The sequence below is a fragment of the Tupaia chinensis genome, unplaced genomic scaffold (genome assembly GCF_000334495.1).
Source record: "Tupaia chinensis unplaced genomic scaffold, TupChi_1.0 Scaffold140338_1, whole genome shotgun sequence".
NCBI classification, from domain to species: Eukaryota; Metazoa; Chordata; class Mammalia; order Scandentia; family Tupaiidae; genus Tupaia; species Tupaia belangeri.
Genome location: NW_006200215.1, coordinates 426,035 through 450,132, shown reverse-complemented (window position 1 = coordinate 450,132; position 24,098 = coordinate 426,035). Strand labels below are relative to the sequence as shown.

The window sequence follows — 24,098 nt, the reverse complement described above, 5'->3', positions numbered from 1 at the left end:
TGGTACTGGGAAAAAATAAGATTTAATTGGGGAAGAATGAAACCATAAATATATCTCTCACTATATATAAAAATAAACTCCAAGTGTATTAAAGACAAACATAAAACACAAAACTATGAAACTACTATAAGAAAACACAGGGGTAATGCTTCAGGACATTGGTCCTGGCAAAGAGTTTCTGAATAAAACCAGCCCCATGATACAATGGTTAAGCACTGTGTATAGGCAACCAGATACTACATAGCTGACTGCAGCTCAAATCCTGGCCTCAGAAGCTTGAAAAACATGCTAGTGCATGTGTGTGCATGCCCCAAATCCTGATGGGATAGAGAAATGGATGAAAGAGGATTGTAGTTACTAGGCTCTATTATGAGGTGATTTCTCTGTCTTTCTCTTTGTTAAGAGCACATGATCTCTGGCAAAATAAATAAATAAATACATCATGGCTAAAACTTCCAAAGCACAGTCAACAAAATAAAAAGATAGACAAAAAGGACTATATAAAACTTAAAAGCTGAAAAGCTAAGGAAACAGTCAGCAGAGTGAAGAGACAGTCCACAGATCTATAGTGAAAATATTTGTTACATCTAACAAGGGATTAGTAATCAGAAAATACAAGGGATTCAAGTCAGTAGCACAAATACAAATGACCCAACCAAAAAAATTAGCAAATGGCCTGATTAAGGAGTTACCAAGAGAAGACATACAAATGACCAACAAATATGAAGAAATTTTCAATATCACTAATCATTAGGGAAATGCAGATAAAACATACAATGAGATATCATCTCACTCCAATTATAATAGTTGTTACCAAAAAGACCAAAGTAACAAATTCTAGCAAGCATTGAAAGGGGCACTCTTTTATATTGTTGGAGGCTATTTTAAATTTGCACAGCCATTATGAAAAACGCTATATAGGATCCTCAAAAAAAAAAAAATAGAACTGCTGTCTGATCTAGCAATCTCACTTCTAAGTATATATCCAAAGAAAGTAAATCATAATGTTGCAGAGATATCTACACTTCAATGTTTATTGTAGCACTCTACAATAGCCAAAATATGGAAACAACCTAAGTGTCCATCAACTAACATGGATAAAGAGAATGTGATATACACACATACTTTCACACACAATAGAATACCATTCAGCCATAACAAATATGAAATAATTCTGTCGTTTAGGGTTAAATAGGCAAACCTGGAGGACATTATATGAAGTAAAATAAGCCAGGAGAAACATAAAGAGAAGTATCACATATTCTTCCTCATATATATAGAAATTGGAGGTGCAGGGAATGGTACAGGGATGAGGAATGATTACTAGAGACTGGGAAGGAAGGGACAGTATAGAGGGATGTTGGTTAACAGAAGTAAAATTGTAACTATATAAGAGGAACAATTTCTAATATTATAAAATATAGTGGGGAGAATATGGATGTCAACAACTCACCCTATATCTCTACCTACAAGGAAGGATTTTGAATGTTCCCAACATACCAATGATAAATGGTTGAGATGATGGGTGTACTAATTATTCTGAAAGAATCATTACACATTGTATTCTTGTTCTGTAAATCACATAGTTCTCCTTACAAGTATGTACAATTTTTATATGTCAATTAAAATACTTTAAAAAATAAAGAAGCTGAAGCTTGAAAAAAATAAATAATGAGCTGATAATGCTCGGTATAAATTTCAAAGGCCAAAAGAGAAATAAATGAGTGAAAATGATTTGAAACCAAATTTCAACTCAGAATATAAAAGAAAAATTTCTAAGACTCATCTAACAGATAAAAAAATACAATGAAATATCATCAATTCAATGTCTTGTAATAATTTCACTTCTAAATATTCTAAGCATCAAGTTGTTGAGTCTCTGCAATGGCATTATTATTATTATTATAGAGATTTTTCTCATAGGGCATGAGTGCTTGTCAGAAAAATAGAGAGAGAGAGAGACAGAAAGTGAGAAATTACCCCCTGGGGAGGGGCGACCATGCTGCAATCCCTTCTTCCCCATTCTCCTCTCAGGATTTGTGGCACATACACCCATGCACCTGGTATGAGATTTAAGGTTTCATGTTGGGGACTCAAACCATGATCAGCCATATGAGAGTCCAGAGATGTAACCATTATGACATCTGCTGGTCCCTATAATGGTCTTTTATATAAATACATCATTATTGACTAGTGATTAGCTGTGGTAATAATTGTTTATAATGCTCTTATTTTAAAATATGATAGTCAATTTTCAAATGAGAAGAGAATATAAAAAATACAAATTTTGAAAGCAAATAAAATTGCCTGTGTGAATCTGCTGACATCAAGGCTGTGGCAGCATCAAGGGTTGCTTTGCATAAAGTTTGAATCTCTCCTATAATATCAACCAGTTCACCAGAGATGTACTGCTTATTTTATTCTAAATAAGCAGAATAAAATTTAAAAGTGTTCAGTGTAGTTCCAAGCTAAGGACAATAGCCCAGTTATCTCCATAATGGGATGCTTACACCTTAGAAAGAAACACACATAACAATTGGAGTGCAACAAGTTTCAAAATTTATATGTATTTTCCCTTTACATATTACTTTTGATTTTTTTAAAAAATGCACAATATTTTAGGTTATTATTCCATTTACATTACACACATAGACACACACACATCCATGCACATAAAAAGACAAGCTTTCGTGTTGAAATGCATACTTAAAACATTTTAGTAAATAATATGCAAAGGATAGCCACAATTGTATTAGCCAAATACCCCACACAGCTTATCATCACCCTTAAGTTTCTTCTATAAAGAAATTTTGAAGCTTTCACTGAATCAAGAAGATAACTGACTACCTGACTGAGTTTTGTTAGTAATTAGAAATATTGGTGGTTGATAATATGGAATATTTGAAGGTTTCTCCCAACATACGTGGAAAGGAAGGGTACTAACATATATTAAGCACCTACTAGGTATTTAGTACATGTTTCAACTAATTGATTCATTTTTATTTAGGTCAAAAGAAATGTACTTACCCCTGGGGTAATCCTATTAATTGATCTTGGGGCAGCCACAAACTGTTCAGAGAATTCAAATCAACAAATATACATTGAACTTGACTTTCCATCAGACACTGTCCTGGGTGCTGGTGATACAGAGATGAAACAAACCCAGAACCTATTTTTTTAAAACTCACATTAAAGTGGTACCAGAACATTCCTTACTCCCTTCCCTCAAAGGCATTTCTGTTCCCTGCAATGCTAAATGTTAAAATGTTATTCTTGGGGACCAGCAGGTGGCATGGTGGTTAAAGCGTTGGACACTCCCACTTGGCCAACTGGGGTTCAAGTCCTGGACCTGGTGGCTTGCTTTCTCACTTCCTCTCTCTCTCACTCCCACCCTCTGTCTCTCTCTAGTCAAATTAAAAATCAATGAATGAATAAATAAAAAATAAAATAAATAATTATTTGTAAAAAATGTTATTCTCTTCCATCTATATTTTCTTTTTCTTTATTTATCTTGCTTCCACTTCTTAATTCAGGCCTAACTTGGAATCTTGAAAATGATTGCAGAAACACTTACATTTTTAGCCCACACTGCTCCCTTTCTTTGCTTTTAGTGAAGGTTGACCCCACTTCCATGTCTCCACTGGAGATTCCAAGTGATAGTGAGGAGAGTGCAATTGAGAGTGGATCCTCAACATTACAAAGTCTTCAGGGACTGCAGCAAGAGTGAGTACTTTTCTCTTTATTTCAGATATATTGCTCTGTGTGTGTGTGTGTGTGTGTGTGTGTGTGTGTACGTGTGTACATGCCCATGTACGCACACACACATAGAGGTGGAAATAATTATCAGATGGGACAGTAAGAATTTGAGGGCAACAAAATATAGGCAAATTGCTTCCCAGAGATGATAAATAGGTGCATGTGCACATGTGCATATGCTTGCTTTTTATGATAGAGTGGAGTTGTATGCTGGCTGTAAATCATCAATTTTACCCTTAAAAAACTTTAAATTTCTTTTAAAGTACAGCTGTTTCTTTCTATAAGTTTAAAAGTCTTATCATTCAATGCTAGAAATAATTGGAAGTAGTTAGCTCGTACTTAGCAACTATGATGTATGAAAAATACTTTAAGCACAGGACTTATTGAAGTAAAATACACTGTTTAGGAACAGAACCACCCAAGGAAACATTACCACTTCCCATGCTTCCTCAGGGACCAACACTTACTGAGAAGAAGGGCCTTATTGAGAAAATCACTTAGACTATTCGATTATTTTTTCTCTTAGGGTTATAGTATTAAATTTGCACAAATTAAAAACAAATATGACTCCATAATTCCTGGTCCCAGTCTGGTGGTAGTGGCAGGCAGGCAGCCACTGAGAATGGATGCGGGGCAGCCAATGAGAATGACTGAGGCCAGAAATCACCTTGGGAACTCCATTGTCTCCAAACCAGTTCCAGGTGCCAAGAACCTCCTCCTCCATCTTTCCCAGCCCATGTGGCAATGGCAGCACCCAGTGAGAATGACTGAGGTCAGAGATCCCCTTGGGAACTCCACTGTTTCCTGACTGCTGCCAGGAGTCTGGTTTAGACCTCTAACTGCATTTTGCCTCAGGAATACTCTCAAATTCATAGTTTCCTGAAGTGTGCCATGTGACCCCTACTGTCTTCATCAACTAAAACCCTACAGTTCAGCCCCAGGTGCACTTGTTCTCAAGAAACTGGGTGGTCATTAGAATGTACAGCTCCAGTGACAATACTACTAATTGTTGGGTGAGCATCAGGAAGATGAGCTACAGAAAGATCATGGCTTATCTCTTTCCACACACCTTTTAACTCTCAAAATTAACTCCAAGAAACTAGGAAGAAATGTATAATCCATGAAAGAACCAGAAACCAGCACAGAGTTATGAGAAAACAAGAAACTTCTCTCCCCCCAAGAGAAAAGAACAACCCTCATCATCTACAGACAGTACAAATAAACTCATGTAAATGTCAGATAAAGAATTCAGAATATTCATAGTGACAAAACTATATGAGATGCAAGAGAAGAGACAATTTACTTCAGAAGATGTAAGAAATAAAGAGACAATGAGCTCCATGAGATGAGGAAGTCCTTCCATGATTTGAAAAAAAAAAAAAGAATTAGACACCACCAAAAAAATGAAATGGAACTGTTAGAGATGAAGGCTTTAATAGAGGGAATCAAAATATTCCTCTAAAGTATTAAAGGCAGATCAAATCATGCAGAAAACAAAATCTCTGACCTAGAAGAAATCAAGACAAGAATTAAAAATAACCAAAAAAAGTAGAAAAAAAAAAAAAAAAAAAGAGGGCAATATATAAGAAATACAAAACACCATTAAATACCCAAACATCTGGATAATTGGTATCCCACAAGGTGAAGAAACTAATAAGGACATTGATATTCTATTCCACAAAATCCTGGAAGAAAACATTCGAAGTCGAGAGAAGCACTCAAACATCCAGACCTAAGAAATATAAAGGATGCCAAATAGAATCAACTGAAGAAGATCCTCTCCATGGTACATCATAGCCAGACTGATCAAAACCACAGATAAAGACAAAATGCCAAAATTGGCAAGAGAGGGACCAGCAGTTAGCGTAATGGCTATGTCACTGGACTCCCACGTAGTCGACTGTGGTTCGAGTCCCAAACCCGGTGGCCTAAACTCACGCCGGGCACATGTGCGTGCATGCCCAAGATTCTGAGAGGAGAATGGAGGAGAAGGGATTGGGCATGACCATCCCCTCTGGGGGATGATTTCTCGCTTTCTCTCTGTCTGTCTGGCGAGCGCACGCATCCTATAGCAAAAACCTCCCCCCCACACAAAAAAAAATTGGCAAGAGAGAAATGTAAAGTTACTTACAAAGGTTATCCCATAAGGCTGACATTGGACCTCTTACCAGAAATCATTTAAGCAATGGAAGAATGGGAAGAAATAAACAAAATTTTTGGAGAGGTTTTATTGTTTGTTTGTTTTGTTTGTTTATTTGGGGGGTTGCTGTAGGGTATGTGCTCTCACCAGACAGAGAGAGACAGCCAGAAAGTTAGAAATCACCCCCCCCGGGGGGGATGGCCATGCCACAATCCCTTCTCCTCCATTCTCCTCTCAGGATCTTGGGCATGCACACACACGCGCCCGGCGTGAGTTTTAAGCCACCAGGTCTGGGACTCAAACTGCGGTCGACTACATGGGAGTCCACCAACACAGCTATTACACTAACCGCTGGTCCCTACATATACAAAATTTTAAAAGGAAAACAACATCAGCCAAGATTACTATATCTAGCAAGATTGTCCTTCAAATGGGAAGAAAAGTTTTAAAAAATTTTCTCAGATAAACAAAACCTAAAAGAATTTATCAATACCAAACCAACTCTTCTTCAAATGGGAAGAAAAGTTTTAAAAAATTTTCTCAGATAAACAAAACCTAAAAGAATTTATCAACACCAAACCAACTCTTAAAGAAGTTCTAAAGGGAGTGCTATACCAGGAATACAAATAAACAAAAAAGACAGACAGAAATAAAATTTAACAAAAGAAAGAAAGAAAATGGCCAACTTAATGGTAAAGATACCACCAGAAATATTGATAATAATGATGAATGTTAATGGATTAAATTTTCCAACCAAGAGACACAGACTGACTGAATGGATTAAGAAAAAAAATGGGAACAGCAGTTAGCATTATGCTATGTCGCTGAACTCCCATGTAGTTGACTGTGGTTCGAGTCCCAGACCCGGTGGCTTAAACTCACTTCTCTAACTGTGATGGAACTAAACTTGATATTAATTTTAGAAAAAAATATGAAAACACAATCATATGGACACTAAATAACCTACTCCTAAATGATTTCACAGCTACTGAAAAAATAAATACTAATGATAAAACATAACAAGATTCCATAATCTATTGGACACAGCAAAAGCAGTCATAAGAGTAAAGTTCATAGCAATAAATGTGCATAAGAAAAAAATGGAAAGAGGGCAAATAGACAATCTAACATCATGCCTCAAGAACTAGAAAAACAACAGCAAAATAAAAAAAAATATCTGGAGAAAATAAATAGTAAAAATAGGAGCAGAAATAAATGAAATAGAAAATAAGCAAACTATGCAAAAATAAATGATAACAAAAGCTGGTTCTTTGAAAAGATAAACAAGATTGACACATCCTTAGCTAGATTAATTAAGAAGAGAGAAAGAACCAGATATATCAAATTTGCAGAGAAACAAAAATATTACAACAGTCATAATAGAAATAAAATCATCATTAGAGGATACTATGAGGGGGACCAGCAGTTAACGTAATGGCTATGTTGCTGGACTCCCACCTAGTTGACCATGGTTCACGTCCCGGACCTGGTGGTTTAAACCTCACGCTGGGTGTCCGTGCGTGTGTGCCCAAGATCCCGAGAGGAGAATGGAGGAGAAGGGATTGCAGCGTGGTCATCCCCCCTGGGTGGTGATTTCTCACTTTCTGTCTCTGTCTCTCTCTGTCTGTCTAGTGAGCGCACATGCCCTATAGCAAAAACCTCTTAAAAAAAAAAGGAGGATACTATGAGGGAAACAAGAAAACCTGAATGAGATGGACAAATTCCTAGAAACATATTATCTATCAAAATTAAATCAGGAGGACACATGAAGCCTGAATAGAACCATAACAAGCAATGAGATTGAACCAGTAATAAATAAATCCTCAACAAAGAAAAGTCCTGGCCTCAATGGCTTTACCTCTGAATTCTACAAAACATTTAAAGAAAAGTTAACCCCCATTCTACTAAAGTTATTTTTAAAGATACCAAAGGAAGAAATCCTGCCAAATTCATTGTATGAAGCCTCCATCACTCTCATCCTTAAAACAGACAAGAACATGACAAGGAATGAAATCTACAGACCAATGTCTCTGATGAATATAGACAAAAAAATTCTCAGTAAGACACTAGCAAATCATATCCAAAAACATATAAAAAGATTATACATCTCAACCAGGTAGATTTTATTCCACCCATGCAAGGGTGGTTCAATATATACAAAACCATAAATGTAATATTCCATATTAATGGAAAGAAAGATAAAAATCCATATAGTCAGATAAGCTGATGCAGAAAAAGCATTTAATCACATCAACTAGGGGGAATTCCCATTAATGGCCTTAACAATCAGTGTGTAAAATTTAACTATTCAGCTATTACTGATTCACCCCCTATTTGTCTTTCCTCCACACAAGACTCTTGTGTGAAGATTCTTCATGGAGTAAAAATAGCCCATGTACAAGTCTATAATGAGACCCACACACATTGGGTTACATTACTTTTGCAGCATACCACCTTTAAAAATGAATCCTTTTCTAATATTACCATATTTCCACTTCATGCCCAACATTGTCATCCCAATTTGGATTTAAATCCAGAAGATCGTTACCCTCCCTGGATTTTATGTTATTATAATTCAGCAGTCAAAGTTACCTCTCACAACACCAAACTTTGCAACTGGTTTTATTCCAAACAGCCAATTATAGGAGAATTTGTTTCCAGTATTTTAACAACCCCTGATAACCACCACTGATAACCACCACCAAAAAAAACAAAAACAAAAACAAAAACAAAAAACTTGGGAAAGTAGTCATGGCCTTTAATTACTCCCAAGTTTTTTTCCAGTGGGAGCACACAGTTTTCTACCCAAACTTTTGGACTTATGACATGTCTTCCAAAGACTTATGCCATAATGGCTAAAATTCTAAATTTTACTTATTGAAATAACAAAATAAAAATAAATTGCACTAACTGTAATCTTATGAACTGTGTTAATAGTTATAATTTTGGTCAAGATATATTAATACTGTGCCATCCCTCATACGTAGCAATACCAGTAACAATTTCTGGCCCACAGTACAATGACACAAGACTTCAAGTGTTACATAAAAGTCACAATTAGCTAGACCAAAAAAATTTTGGGAAGAAGTCATTTTTGGAGTTCTCACCGCAATCACTTTAATTGCCTCCCTAGCAATGTCTGTAGTTGCTTTTAGTCAAAAGACTCATGCTGCCACTTTTGTCAATGCTCTCACTCATAATCATTCTCATATAATGGGCTCGCCAGACAGACAGAGAGAGACATAGAGACAGAAAGTGAGAAATCACCCCCCAGGGGGGATGGTCACGCCGCAATCCCTTCTCCTCCATTCTCCTCTCGGGATCTTGGGCACGCACGCACACGCACCCAGCTTGAGTTTTAAGCCACCGGGTCCGGGACACGAACCGCGGTCGACTACGTGGGAGTCCAGCAACATAGCCATTACGCTAACTGCTGGTTCCCTGCAAAATAGTTTTCTACCTCCATTTAATCCTTCTAATTTGGTCTCTAATATTTTAAATCAGCCTAAAGGCACTAATCCTCTTAAAATGCTTCGTCACTCCTTATAATATTTCTTGAAAATAATTGTGTCAGTAATCTTGCTTATGTTTATTTTTCTACTAGTCTGCAAAGTCATTCAACAAGAGCTCCATGCAACAGCAATCCAACTCCACAGACTCAAATTAGAAAAATAAAAAGGTGTAGGAAATTTCGGGGGAAAACGGAGAGGTAAGACACTTGTGGGACACAGATAAAGTTTATTATCTGTTGACGAGGATGTGTATGGTGGTCTCAACTGGGCTGGACTGAGGTGTATATCATGCTCGGAAAAGTCTCTTTGCAATCAAATGATGTATAGCAATTTAATGTATGAATAATAATAAAAATATATACATTAAAAATAAATCTTTAAAATCTTTTTTAACTTAAAAAAAATCTCTTCATGATTAGGATTCTCATCAAAATTGGCATAGAAGGGTCATTTCTCAACACAATAAGAGCCATCTATACAACATACCGGATGGGAAAAGCTGAAAGCTTTTTTTTACTAAAAACTAGTACAAGGCAAAGCTGCCCATTTTGTCCACTCCTTTTCAAGATAGTGCTGAAAGTACTTGCCAATGTAATCAGAAAATAGACTTTTTAAAAAAGGCATTCAAATAAGGAAATAATATATGAAATTATCTCTATTTGCAGAGGACAGATGACGCAAGGGTATTCAACAACAAAAAAAACTCCTGGAAGTAATCAAAAAATACAGTGCCCCGCCCCAGTGCCAGCTCCCTTCACCCCGATGCTCTGGCCTAAGCATCCTGCCACGGGCCTGCAGGCCAGTAGCCTTCGCCTGCTTCCCCGCTGTTGCTCCTCACCTCCCCACTGGCATTCACGCTGATGCCCAGGAAACCGCTCCCCCTTCCACACCTACCCTGCCTCTTCCCCATCTTTTCCGTCCTCCTGTCCCCCTCCCTTGGCCCGCTGCTGCTTCTCCAGATGAGATGATGGCAGTGGCCAACTTCGGCAAGATCCAGATCAGGATTTACGTGGAGATCAAGTGCAGCGATGGCTGATTACATCAAGCAATGGTAACATCTTTGAATGAAGATAATAAAAGAAGTGTAACTGTAGAGGTGATAGAAAATGGAGATACAAAAGGCAAAGAGATTGACCTGGAGAGCATCTTTTCTCTTAACTCTGACCTTGTACTTGATGAAGAAATTGAAGCCAGTCCAAAAATACCTCTACCTCCAACATCCTCAGCCAAAATAAACAAAATTGTAAAGAATCTAAGGACTGTAGCTTCTATTAAGAATGACCCTTCTCCTCTTAGGGATCAGCAGTTAGCAGAATGGCTATGTCGCTGGACTTCCATGTAGCCACCGCGGTTCACGTCCCGGACCCGGTGGCTTGAAACTCACGCAGGGCGCGTGTGTGTGCTGGCCCAGGAGCCCAAGAGGAAAATGGAGGAGAAGGGATTGTGGTGTGGCCATCCCCCCTGGGGGGTGATTTCTTGCTTTCTGTCTCTCTGTCTGTCTGGCGAGCGCACGCGCCCTATAGCTAAAACCTCTCAAAAAAAAAAAAAAATGACCCTCCACCAAGAGGCAATAGAGTGGTTGGTTCTGCACATGCATGGCCTAGTCAGCTTTCTGAATGGTCTTCTTCTGCACAACAGAATGGTAGTGTTTCAGATAAATCTCCAGGTCAAGCTGTACAAAAGGAATTTGGACCCCCTTCATGTTGAAAATCTAGTTGTGTGAAAGAAGTTGAAAAATTACAAGAAAAATGAGAAAAAAGAAAACTGCAACAATAACTTAGAGAAAAAAGAGCCCAGGATGTTGATGCTACAAACCCAAATTATGAAATTATGTGTATGATCAGAGACTTTAGAGGAAGTTTGGATTATAGGCCATTAACAACAGCAGATTCGATTGATGAACATGGTATATATGTTTGTGTAAGAAAACGACCACTCAATAAAAAAAGACACTCAAATGAAAGATCTTAATGTAATCACAACCCCTAGTAAAGATGTTATGATGGTACATGAACCAAAACAAAAAGTAGATTTAACAATGTACCTAGAAAACCAAACATTTCATTTTGATTATGCCTTTAATGACTCAGCTCCTCATGAAATGGTTTACAGGTTTACTGCTAGACCACTAGTAGAAACCATATTTGAAAAGGGAATAGCTATATGCTTTGCTTATGGGCAGACTGGAAGTGGAAAACCTCATACTATGGGTGGTGACTTTTCAGGAAAGAACCAAGATTGTTCTAAAGGAATTCATGCATTAGCAGCTCGAGATGTCTTTTTGATGCTAAAGAAGTCAAACTATAAGAAGCCAGAACTTCAAGTATATGCAACCTTTTTTGAAATTTGTAGTGAAAAGGTGTTTGTGTTACTAAATAGGAAAACAAAATAAAGAGTTCTAGAAGATGGAAAACAGCAAGTTCAAGTGGTGGGATTACAAGAACGGGTGGTCAAATGTGTTGAAGATGTACTGAAATTTGTTGACATAGGCAACAGTTACAGAATATCTGGTCAAACATCTGTAAATGCACATTCATCTCAGAGCCATGCAGTGTTTCAGATTATTTTTAGAAGGAAAGGAAAACTACATGACAAATTTCCCCTCATCGATTTGGCTGGAAATGAAAGAGGAGCTGACACTTCCAGCATGGACAGGCAAAGCAGGCTTGAAGGGGCTGAAATAAATAAAAAGCCTTTTAGCACTCAAGGAGTACATCAGAACCTCAGGTAGAAATAAGCCTCATACTCTTTTCTGAGCAAGTAAACTCACTCAGGTGTTAAGAGACTCATTCATAGGTGAAACCTCTTGTACCTGCATGATAGCCCCAATCTCTCCAGGGATGGCATCCTGTGACAATACTCTCAATAAATTAAGATATGCAAACAGGGTAAAAGAATTGACTGTAGATCCCACTGCTGCTGGTGATGTCCGTCCAATAATGCACCACCCACCAAACCAGATTGATGACTTAGAGACACAGTGGGGTGAGGGGAGTTCTCCTTAGAGAGATTATCTAAAACTTTTTCGTGAACAAAATGAAGAAGTAGTTTCTCCATAACTGTTTACTTTCCACAAAGCTGTCTCACAAATGGTAGAGATGGAAGAACAGGTTGTAGAAGATCACAGGGCAGTATTTCAGAAGTCTATTAGATGGTTAGGAGATGAAAAAGCTCTTCTAGACATGACTAAAGAAGTAGAGTATGATGTAGATTCATATGCTACACAACTTGAAACTATTCTTGAGCAGAAAATTGACATTTTAACTGAGCTGCGGGATAAAGTGAAGTCTTTTCATGCAGCTCTACAAGAAGAACAAGCCAGCAAGCAAATCAACCTGAAGAGACCCTGTGCTCTTTAAATTGGCATTTGCTGCTGAAGGATCCCCACAACCCTCATTACTAGAACATACAATGGTTTAGCTGTAAGGGCCCCTTGAATGTTTTGAAATTTTAAGTGTCTGTGGAAAATGTCTTGTCCTTCACCTAAATGGCATTTCAATTTTGTGAAACACTCCTTTGTGTACAAAAATGCTTCTACTCCAGGAGGCACAAACAAGAATTGGGATTAGTGAAACATTTTGTTTCATCTGCCCAAATGATTTACTTTTGGAGATCCTTGCCAGTTTTATTTTTTATGCGATTAAATAAGATTGTGGACTTGGTTCAGAGGTGGAGAGTAGGGGGAAGTCACAGTATTTCCTTTTAACTCCATTCAATTTTTGTAGTGAGACAAATTTCAAATCCTTTGTGTGCATGCATACCTCATTGGTGATTGTACATACCTTGCCCACTCCTAGACAGCTGTGCTCTCCTCTTCCCGCTTTGTGCCTTGACTAAGGCTATCGACCCTAAATTTCTGAAGCACAGTCAATAAAAATGACATTCCTTATTTGTCATTGTAAATTACCCTTATTGTGTATACATTTTTACTGTATTTGAGACTTTTTGTGTGAGACTAGTTAATTTTGCAGGATGGGCCATATCATTGAACAGAACTAATGTCTATGACAGTGGACATAGCTGCTGGACCATTCCATCTTATATGTAAAGAAATCTGGAATTATGATTTTAAAACCATACAACATATGGTTATAATTTTCTTAGCATTTTCTTTGTAAAGAACTAAAATATAAACTAGGTGGTGTATAATAACAAGTAATGAAATTCTGAAAAAAAAAAAACAGTGCCCCTCCCCTCTTGCCTTTGGACACTCAGGTTTGTTGTTTGGGATTCTGAAAAGATCTTGCACCTCAGCCAGCCCCATTGGGAGACCCATTCTAGTGAAAGGCCTTGCTTTATGGCAGGGCCACCTGAAACTAGATGGCTATAGGGCTGGAAACCATGGCTAATCCACTCACCCACTCATATTTGAACTCTCAAGACTTCAATGTTTTCTATAGCTAGAAGCACGTGATCTCTTCTTTATTCCTGAATTGAAGCTCAGCAACTCAGTTTCAGGCGCACATGTTCTCTAGAAACAGGAAGGACTTTGGGTATCCCAGGACCAGTGACAACAGTGCAAGGTACTTATGAGCAACAGGGAGGTAGAGCAGAATACAAATGACAGTTGCCTACTCCTGCGCACCTTTGAATGCTCAGAGATAACCTGAAGAATTTAGGAAGGAATGTATAGATCACCAGATGACCAGAAACCATTGCAGAAGCAGAAGAAATATGAGCAACCAACAAAATGTTTCTCCCCCAAGATAGAACATCAATGCCTCATAACACACAGAAAACACAATGGAAATCATGGAAATGTTGAATAAACAATTCAGAATATTTAGAGTGACTAAACTACATAAGATGCAAGAGAAAAGAAACAATGAGCTCCAGGAGATGAGGAAGTCTTTTCATGATTCGAAAGAACAAATAGAAACCATAAAAAAGAATCACAGAATTGATAGAAAGAATGTGATACAGGAAATTAAAAACCTCTCTCAAAAGTACTAAAAGTAGATTAAATCACTAAGATTGAATCTTGAATTACAAAATATAAAACCTCTGACCTAGAAAAAAATTATCAAAAAGACTGATAAAACAACCAAGAAAAATTAGGAAGATATATGAAAAATACTAGATACCATCAAGCACCCAAACATCCAGTTAATTGGTGTCCTAGAAGGTGAAGAAAATAACAGTACTGATAATTTATTCCATGAAAACCCAGAAGAAAAGTTTCCAAACCTAGAGAGGCATTCAAATATCCAGACCCAAGAAATACATAGAACCCCAAATAGGATCAACCAAAGAATATACCCTCCAAGGCACATCATAGTCATATTGGCCAAAAGCATAGACAAAGACAAGATACCAAAATAGGCAAGAAGGAAACATGAAGTTACTTACAAACTTTATCCCATTAGGCTAACATCAGACCTCTCACCAGAAACAATACAGGCAAGGAAAGAATGTTGTTGCTTGGGGAAATATAGACAAAGTGTTAAATGAAAAACAATGTCATCCAAGAATACTATATCCAGATAGATACTATATCCAAAAGATATTTTATCTTTTTTTATGTGGAAAAAAAAGATAAAAAAACATTCTTAGATATACAAATCCTGAAAGAATGTACCAACTCCAGACCAGCTCTTCAAGAAGTTCTGAAGGGAGTGCTATGAAAGGAAAATTTAAAAGTCAGACAGACATATATAAGAGAGGGGAAAACAACAACAACAACAACAAAATAACAAGAAAATGACTCGCCTAATGATAGGAATATGTCCAGAAATGTCAATAATAATATTGAATGTTAATGGAATAAAATCTCCAATCAAGAGTCACAGACTGGCTGAATGGATAAAAATACAGAAACCCTCTACCTATGCCTACAAGAAATGCACCTTACAGATAAAGACATACATAGACTAAAAGTAAAGGGCTAGAAAAAGATATTGCATGCAAAGAGAAATTAAAAAAAAGGGCTGGAGTCAAACTAAATAGGCTTTAAGACAAAAACTGTAAAAAGAGATGAAAAAGGGCATTATATAGTAGGAAATAGGCTAAGTCGTAGAAAAGACATAACACTTATAAATATCTATGTATCCAACTAGAGAGTACCTAAATACATGAAGCAAAGACTGCTAAAGTGAAAAGGAGAGATACCAATAGCACACCCACTCTTCAAGAAATTTTGAAAGAAGTGCTCTACCAGGAAAACTAAAGACACACATACAGAAATAGGAAAACAAAAAGTAACCAAAAAAAGACCAATTTATTGGTAGGGACAAGAAATATCAATAATAATGTTGAATGTTAACTTCAAGGATGTAAGCAGAAAGATTGGACCACAGTTACACTGCAGATTCAACAGAAGAGAGATTGAACATAAGACTGAACTAGTGAAATAGATTTTATGACTTGAGTATAACATTACTGATTTTTAAAATTTGGCTTTGTTTTCCCAATTTAAGGATTTTGCTTTCTTTTGAGCTGTTAATAGATTCATCAACTTGTTAAAATATTTTTTCTTGTTTATTTCTCTAAATGGAAACATATACTTTTATTATTTCCTGACCCCTATAGAATTGGAAAATATTTGGGAGTATTCTTATTTTGTGGCAAAAGGGTCATTTGCGTAAGTTCAGGAATACCTGTTGCATTGAATCACAAGTTGGAAATACTTGCTATTGGACAGGGCTTTGACTGGAATGTCATATCTGAAGATTAACCACAAAACTATGGAACTAAGGTAGATCTCATGTAAGCCAACAGAATCTTTTGGAGAGATGACCATGCACCATAAATAGTTCTGCCTGACAGAGAGGATTAGAGAAACTATTTGAAATAATTTGTACCATAAAATAACCTAGACTTTTCCAGCCCAGCATTGTAATGAGTAGAGATTGCAAAGGAACAGCCACAACCAGAGGATTATCTTGAGAAAGACTTTGAAGGAAGAAAAAGGTACTGATCTTTGCTAGTAGATGGTATATCACAGAATATTTGGTAGGCACGGCAGAATTGATAAAGTTTATGTGTGACTTATGTGATGGGCATTTGCTTTTCAACAGTTGGAGTAGTTGATATGCAAATATTTTCTCAAAAATATTTCATGTCATACTATCTCTGTTAGAGTCACAAAAAATAATAAAATATTTTGAACATTATCTTTAAAACTCAGTTTTCTGAAACTTTAAAAGTTGTTCATTACCAGTCAAGACCTATGGAGTATGAGCAAAAATTTTTTAATATGTAAAGTAAATGTTTCTGGGAAAATGTAAAAATAAATAAATTATCTTTAAAAGATATTTAACAGAAAAAAAAATCTTTTCAAGAAGAGTTAACTCCCACCCTACTCAAATTATTTCTAAGGACCTAAAAGGAAGGAAACCTCCCAAATTCATTTTATGAGGCCTCCATCATCCTCATTCACAAAACAGATAAAGACATGACAAAAAAAACGAAAACTAAAGACCAATATCTCAGATGAATATAGTTGCAAATATTCACAACAAAATACTTGCTGCAAATCACATCCAACAACATATATAAAAGATTATTCCACAAGACAGGGTATTCCAGGGATGCAAACATGGTTCAACCCACACAAGAAATGTTTCTGGGAAAATGTAAAAATAAATAAATTATCTTTAAAAGATATTTAACAGAAAAAAAAATCTTTTCAAGAAGAGTTAACTCCCACCCTACTCAAATTATTTCTAAGGACCTAAAAGGAAGGAAACCTCCCAAATTCATTTTATGAGGCCTCCATCATCCTCATTCACAAAACAGATAAAGACATGACAAAAAAAACGAAAACTAAAGACCAATATCTCAGATGAATATAGTTGCAAATATTCACAACAAAATACTTGCTGCAAATCACATCCAACAACATATATAAAAGATTATTCCACAAGACCAGGTATTCCAGGGATGCAAACATGGTTCAACCCACACAAGAACATAAACATAATACACCATATTAGCAGAAAAAAAGATTTAAAAAACCATATGATCATTTGAATCAATGCAGAGAAAGCATTTGATAAAATACAACATTCCTTCTTCAAGACTCTTAGCAAGATTGGTATAGAAGCGTCATTTATAAAAACAATAAAAGCAATATATAAAAACAATAAAAGTAATATATGAAAAAGCAATATATGGGACCAACCAACAACATTAAAAAAGATTATTCATCATGACCAGGTAGGTTTTATCCCAGGGATGCAAGTGTGGATCAATATATGCAAGACCATAAACATACTACACCACATTAGCAGAAAGAAAGATAAAAACCATATGATCATTTCAATTAATGCAGAGAAGCATTTGATAAAATACAACATCCTCTCATCAGTAAGAATTTTAGCAAGATTGGCACAGAAGAGTCATTTCTCAAAAGAATAAAAGTAATATGTAAAAAACCTATGGCTAACATTATACCGAATGGGGAAAAGCTAAAAGGTTTTCCACTGAAAACTGGTACTAGACAAGGCTGCCCACTTTCTCCATTTCTTTTCAATATAGTACTGTAAGTCTTATACAATGCAATCAGAAAAGAGAATAATATAAAAGGCATTCAAATAGGCAAAGAAGAGTTGAAAATATCTTTATTTGCAGATGACATGATGGTATACTTAGAAGACCCAAAGGTTTCCATGAAAAAACTACTCAAAGTAAGAAATGAATACAGTAAAGTGTCAGGATACAAAATCAACATCCAAAAAATCTATAGCGTTTCTATATATGAACAACAAGTTGAACAAGGTACACCTAAAGAAAGGAATCCCTTTTACTATAGCCACAAAATGTAAAAGATACCTAGGGATAAACCTAAATAAGGAAGTCAAAGACCTTTAGAAAGAAAACTATGAAAATCTTAAAAAAGATATTGAAAATTACACAAAACAGTGGAAGGACATTTCATGTTCCTGGATTGGAAGAATTCATATAATCAAAGTGGTGGCAACTCTACCCAAATTAATCTACATATTTAACAAAATTCCAATCAATATACCAGAGACATTCTTCACAGATCTAAAAAAGACAATCATATAATTTATCTGGAATCATAAAAGACCTCATATTGCCAAAAAAAATCCTGTCCAAGAAAAATGGAATGGGCAGCATCTCACCCTTTGACCCCCAAAATATACTATAAATCTGTGATTATAAAAATAACTTGATATTGGCAAGAAAACACACAGGTGGACCAATGGAATAGAATAGAGGCCCCAGGAATAAACCCCCAAACTTACAGTCAACTGATTTTTGTAAAAGGATACCAGTCAATCCAGTGGGAAAATGAAACCTCTTTAGCAAATGGTGCTAGAAAAACTGAGTATCCAGCTGCAGATAAGAATCTGGACACCCATCTTTTACCATTAAGAACAAGAAACTCAAAAATCAACTCAAAGTGGATCAAATATCTAAACCTAAGACCTCAAACTATAAAACTACTGGTTGATAACACAAGAAAAACTCTTGGAGACATTGGAGTAGGCAACAACTTCTTAAATGGGACCTCCATAGCACAGACAGTAATCCCCAAAATAGACAAGTGGGATCACATGAGATTAAGAAATTTCTGGACAGCAAAAACCCAGTACTTAGTGGGAATCCATAACCATTGGCATGGGAGAATATTTTTTGTAAATTATGCCTCAGGTGAGGGACTGATTATCAGAACAAATAGCGAGTTCAAACAACTTATCTGAAAAAAAAAGCTCAAATTAATTAAAAGAGAGTAAAATTAGGTGAACAAACAACTGTCTAAGGAAGGCATAAAAATAGCCAAAAAGCATATGAAAAATCCCTCAACATCCCTTATCATAAGGGAGATGCAGATCAAGACCATAATGAGTTACTACCTAACCCCTGTCAGGATGGCAAACAAACAAAAAAATGCTAAGTGCTAGCAGGCCTGAAGGAAAGGGGAACTCTCATACACTCTTGGTGGGGAAATAAATTGGTCCAGCCACTGTAAAGAACAATATGGACATTCCTCAAATATCTACAAATAGAACTACCATTTATTCCAGGAAATTCCCCTCCTGGGTATCTACCTAAAAGAATGCTCAGTTGGAAAAGTTCCTGCATTTCTGTTTATTGCAGCATTATTCACAATTGCTAAGCCATGGAACTAAACCAAATGTCCATGAACAGATGAATGGATTGAGATAATGTGGCATATGAACTCTACTCAACCATAAAAAGCAATAAGACCCTGATATTTGATAGAAAGTAGATGAATAGGACAATTTACTGCTGAGTGGAGGAAGCCACACTATGAAATAGAGACATTGTATATTTTCTCTTCACATACAGGGACTGTCTGCACTCTATTGCAGAAACTGAATGATTAGAGGATATAGAAGCATAGAATTTGGTTATAGATACTGGAGACAGTGTGGTAATAGGGTGGGAGAAGGGGAAAATTGTGAAGAAAGTAATCAAGGAGAAAAATAGAGAGGCAAGACATTATGGGACACAGACGTGAATGATTATCTGTTGATCATAACATTGATAGTATCCTCTCCTGGGCTGTGTGAAGTATATTCATGTCAGGTAAATTCACTTTATAAGTAAGTGAGGTATAGTGATTGAACAAACAAAGTAAAATTTTTTTTAAAATATGAAGTAGTATCAATGTATGTAAGTCTATTTCTTTAGTCTCCACCCTAAAGTCATTCTTTATCTCTATCTCCCTTTCTTTGCTTAGACCAGCAGTGATGGCACAAATTCAGGGAGAAAAGGCACTTGACTTGAAGAGAAGACGGATTCACCAATGTGACTTTGCAGGATGCAGCAAAGTATACACCAAAAGTTCTCACCTGAAAGCTCACCACAGAATACACACAGGTCTGCCCACTGCCATTCTATTCTCAGTACACACACACACACACACACACACGCACACACACACACACATTCTTTGAGAGATAAGAGATAAGATGAACAAGAGTATTAAAACAAAGACTTATTTATACTCATGGACAGAGGTCTCATTCATAGTTTTATTATTATTATTATTATTATTATTATTATTATTGGTTTTTGCCATAGGACACATGTACTCACTGGTGAAAGAGAGAGACAGTGAGGACAGTGACAGGGGAAGTGAGAAATCACCTCCTGGGAGGACGGCCATGACACAATCTCTTTTTCTCTATTCTACTGGGATTTGGGGGCATGCATGAACACATCCTATCATGTATCAAGTTGCTGGATCCGAGACCCAAACTGTGGCCGGTCATGTGGGAGTACAGTGCCTTAACTATCACACCACCTGCTGCTCCCTTATTTATAGTTTTTATCCGTATGTCTTGTTCCTATTTTAAGGCAAATTTTATTAAATCAGCCTAGAAAAACACAGCTTAGTGTCTTCTGAATAGGCATCATCTCTAGAAAGCATGTGGGAGTCTTTATAATTGGGAAGTCATAACACTAAAGCAACACTCCCTTACTACTAAAGCCTCATGTTTTATTGAGCATGGACAAGCACAAAAGCACTGTAAACTAAGTGAAACAAAAGCAGGCTTTTGGAGCTCAATATCATCTAAGCCTACAACTACCTTTGTTCACAATAGAAAAATATGTTCACATTATGCAGACCTGCTGGTAATTGTGTCAAACCAGAGGGTACATACCCATCTGAAGAAGAAGAGCTGCTACTCAACTCCAGCTGAGTATTAGAAAGTCTAGTTTTTATTATTATTTTAAAATTTGCCAGATGGTACATGCACTCACCAGAGAGAGATAGAAAGAGAGATAGAAAGGGTGAAAGCACCCACCAAAACAATATAGTAACACTGCAATCCCATCTCTCCATTTCCTCATCCTTGTAAGCATTTTGGGCATGTACACACATGTACCTGACTTGTTTTTCAAGCCACTGGATTGAGGATTCAAACTGAACAGTAAGCCATGTGGGATTTGGGACTCTTAACAATGAGGTCATAGTTCAGACCTCCTAATATTTAAAGAAAAACAGAATTTCAAGACTTTTATGTGAAATGTCCCAGATTTATTTTTGTTTCTTTTATTTGTGTATTTTTAATATTTCATCACTGTATATATACATACAGCATGCAAAATGAATTTTCCCAGCCTGAATACACTGTATATTATATTATACAGTGTATTAGCCATACACATTATCATCGACAGGAAATTTTCTTTTTTTCTATTACTTAAATGTTTTGCTATATTTTTTTTCCTTGAATACCCCTTGCCACATTTCTCTCCCTGTATTTTTAATATTTCATCACTGTATATATACATACAGCATGCAAAATGAATTTTCCCAGCCTGAATACACTGTATATTATATTATACAGTGTATTAGCCATACACATTATCATCGACAGGAAATTTTCTTTTTTTCTATTACTTAAATGTTTTGCTATATTTTTTTTCCTTGAATACCCCTTGCCACATTTCTCTCCCTCATCCCACACTGTCTTTAGTATCCACAGTTGTTCTCTATGGTTTTATAACTTCGAATATTTTAGTTTATCCTGTAGAGTGCAGACATTTGGTATATATTAAGTAGGGATGTACAATGCCTATCTTTCATAGTCTGATTTGCTTTGATTAGGATTAAATCTTCCATGATTGTCTAATTTCTCTTATTTTACATTTATTATTATTATTATTTTAAACATTCAATCACTATACATTATTTGGCTTATAAAGAGAATTTACCCAACATGAAATACTTCTCAGACCAGGCCAGTTGAGAATATTATACATGTTATAATTAACAGGTTATAAATCAGTAATGGGTCCCACAAATGTCATGCCTCTATTTTTTCTCCATGATTTCCTTCTCTATATGCTTCCCTTCTTCCCTCTTCCTTCCACACTGTCTTCAGCAACCATAACTATTTTCACTGCTTTTATGTCCTCCAATATTTTAATCTCTACCATAAAGCATGGATAGTCAGTATATATTAAGTAGATACATACAATATCTTTCTTTTGTGACCTTGCTTCCTTCACTCAGAAATACATCTTTCATATTAGACCACATTCTATCAAATGCCAGGTCTTATTTTTATAATGGCTGAATAGTATTCCATAAATTATATGGGCCACACATTTTCAATCCATTCATCTGTTCATGGACATTTGAGCTAGTTCCATGCCTTAGCACTCATGAATAATGCCATAATAAGCATTGATATCCAAACACTTTTCTAACTGAGCATTCTCTTGACTTTGGATAGATACCCAGAAGTGGGATTGCTAGATCAATGGTAGTTCTATTTTTAGATCTTTGAGGAACCTCCATATATTGTTTACAACAGTGGCTGGACAATTTACATTCCTACCAACAGTGTAGGAGAGTTCTGCTTTCAGAACAACCAGGTCAACACTTATCCTTTTTTGTATTATTTTTTTTAGAGGTTTTTGCTATAGGGCGCATGCGCTCGCCAGACAGACAGATAGAGACAGAGAGATAGAAAGCGAGAAATCACCCCCCAGGGGGGATGGCCACGCCGCAGTCCCTTCTCTTCCAGTCTCCTCTCGGGATCTTGGGCACACATGCACATGCACCCGGCTTGTGTTTTAAGCCACCGGGTTCGGGACACGAACCACAGTCGACTACATGGGAGTCCAACGACATAGCCATTACGCTAACTGCTAGTCCCCCCCTTTTGTATTTTTAATCTTTGCCATTCTGACAGGGGTTAGGTAGTATCTGATTGTGGTTTTAATCTGCATTTGCCTTATGATGAGGGATGTTGATCATTTCCTTATATGCTTTATAGCTGTTGATATGTCTTCCTTAGAGAGATTTTTGTTCACCACATTTTTCCATCTTTTAATTGGGTGAATCATTTGTGTTCAGGAAAGCAGCTTGAATTCCCTGTGTATTTTGGTTATCGGTCCCTATTGGAAGCATAGTTTACAAAAATATTCTCCCACTCTTGAGAGTTGTCAATCGACACTGCATTTTTGAGGTGCAGAAACTTCTTAATCTAATATACTCCCACATTTCTACTTTAGGGATTATCTACTGTGCTTTGAGAGTCTTATTTTAAAAATCTTTGCCTATTCAATGTCTCCCAGTTTCCTCAGTGTTTTCCACCAGCAGTTTTATAATTTTAAGTCTTAGGTTCAAATTTTTAATCCACTTTGAGTTGATTTTTGTTAATGATGAAAGATGGAGTTCAATTTCCTCTTTTTGCAGGTGGATACGTAGATATCTAGTCTTTTCTAGCACCATTTGATAAAGAGGTTTTCCTTTTACCACTGGATTGACTGGTATCCTTTTACAAAAATCAGTTGACTGTACGTTTTGAGGTTTATTCCTGGGGCCTTTATTCTGTTCCATCAGTCCACTTGTGTGGTATTGGGCCAATACCAAGCTGTTTGATTATCACAGCTTTATAGTATAGTTTGGGGTCAGAGAGTGAGGTACCACCCACTCCACTATTCTTTTGCAGAATTACTTTTGCAATATGGGATATTTTATGATTCCAGGCAAATTCTATGATTGTCTTTTTTAGATCTGTGAAGAATGTCTCTGGTATATTGATTGGAATTTTGTTAAATATGTAGATTAATTTGGGTAGAGTTGCCACCACTTTGATTATATGAATTCTTCCAATCCAGGAACATGAAATGTCCTTCCACTGTTTTGTGTAATTTTCAATATCTTTTTTAAGATTTTCATAGTTTTCTTTCTAAAGGTCTTTGACTTCCTTATTTAGGTTTATCCCTAGGTATCT

At 36.4% G+C, this 24,098-nt stretch overlaps 1 protein-coding gene and 1 pseudogene across 1 annotated transcript in view; both read left to right on the top strand.

Annotated features, from left to right (window-relative positions):
- Positions 1-24,098, top strand: part of KLF8 (KLF transcription factor 8) — a 209,204-nt gene that overhangs the window by 114,357 nt on the left and 70,749 nt on the right. Inside the window, exons 3-4 of the mRNA XM_027766016.1 lie at positions 3,612-3,723; positions 20,081-20,220. Coding sequence (XP_027621817.1) covers positions 3,612-3,723; positions 20,081-20,220 — 252 coding nt within the window. The remainder of the gene's footprint in view (positions 1-3,611; positions 3,724-20,080; positions 20,221-24,098) is intronic.
- On the top strand, positions 10,376-12,767 carry LOC102489324 (kinesin-like protein KIF2A; annotated as a pseudogene).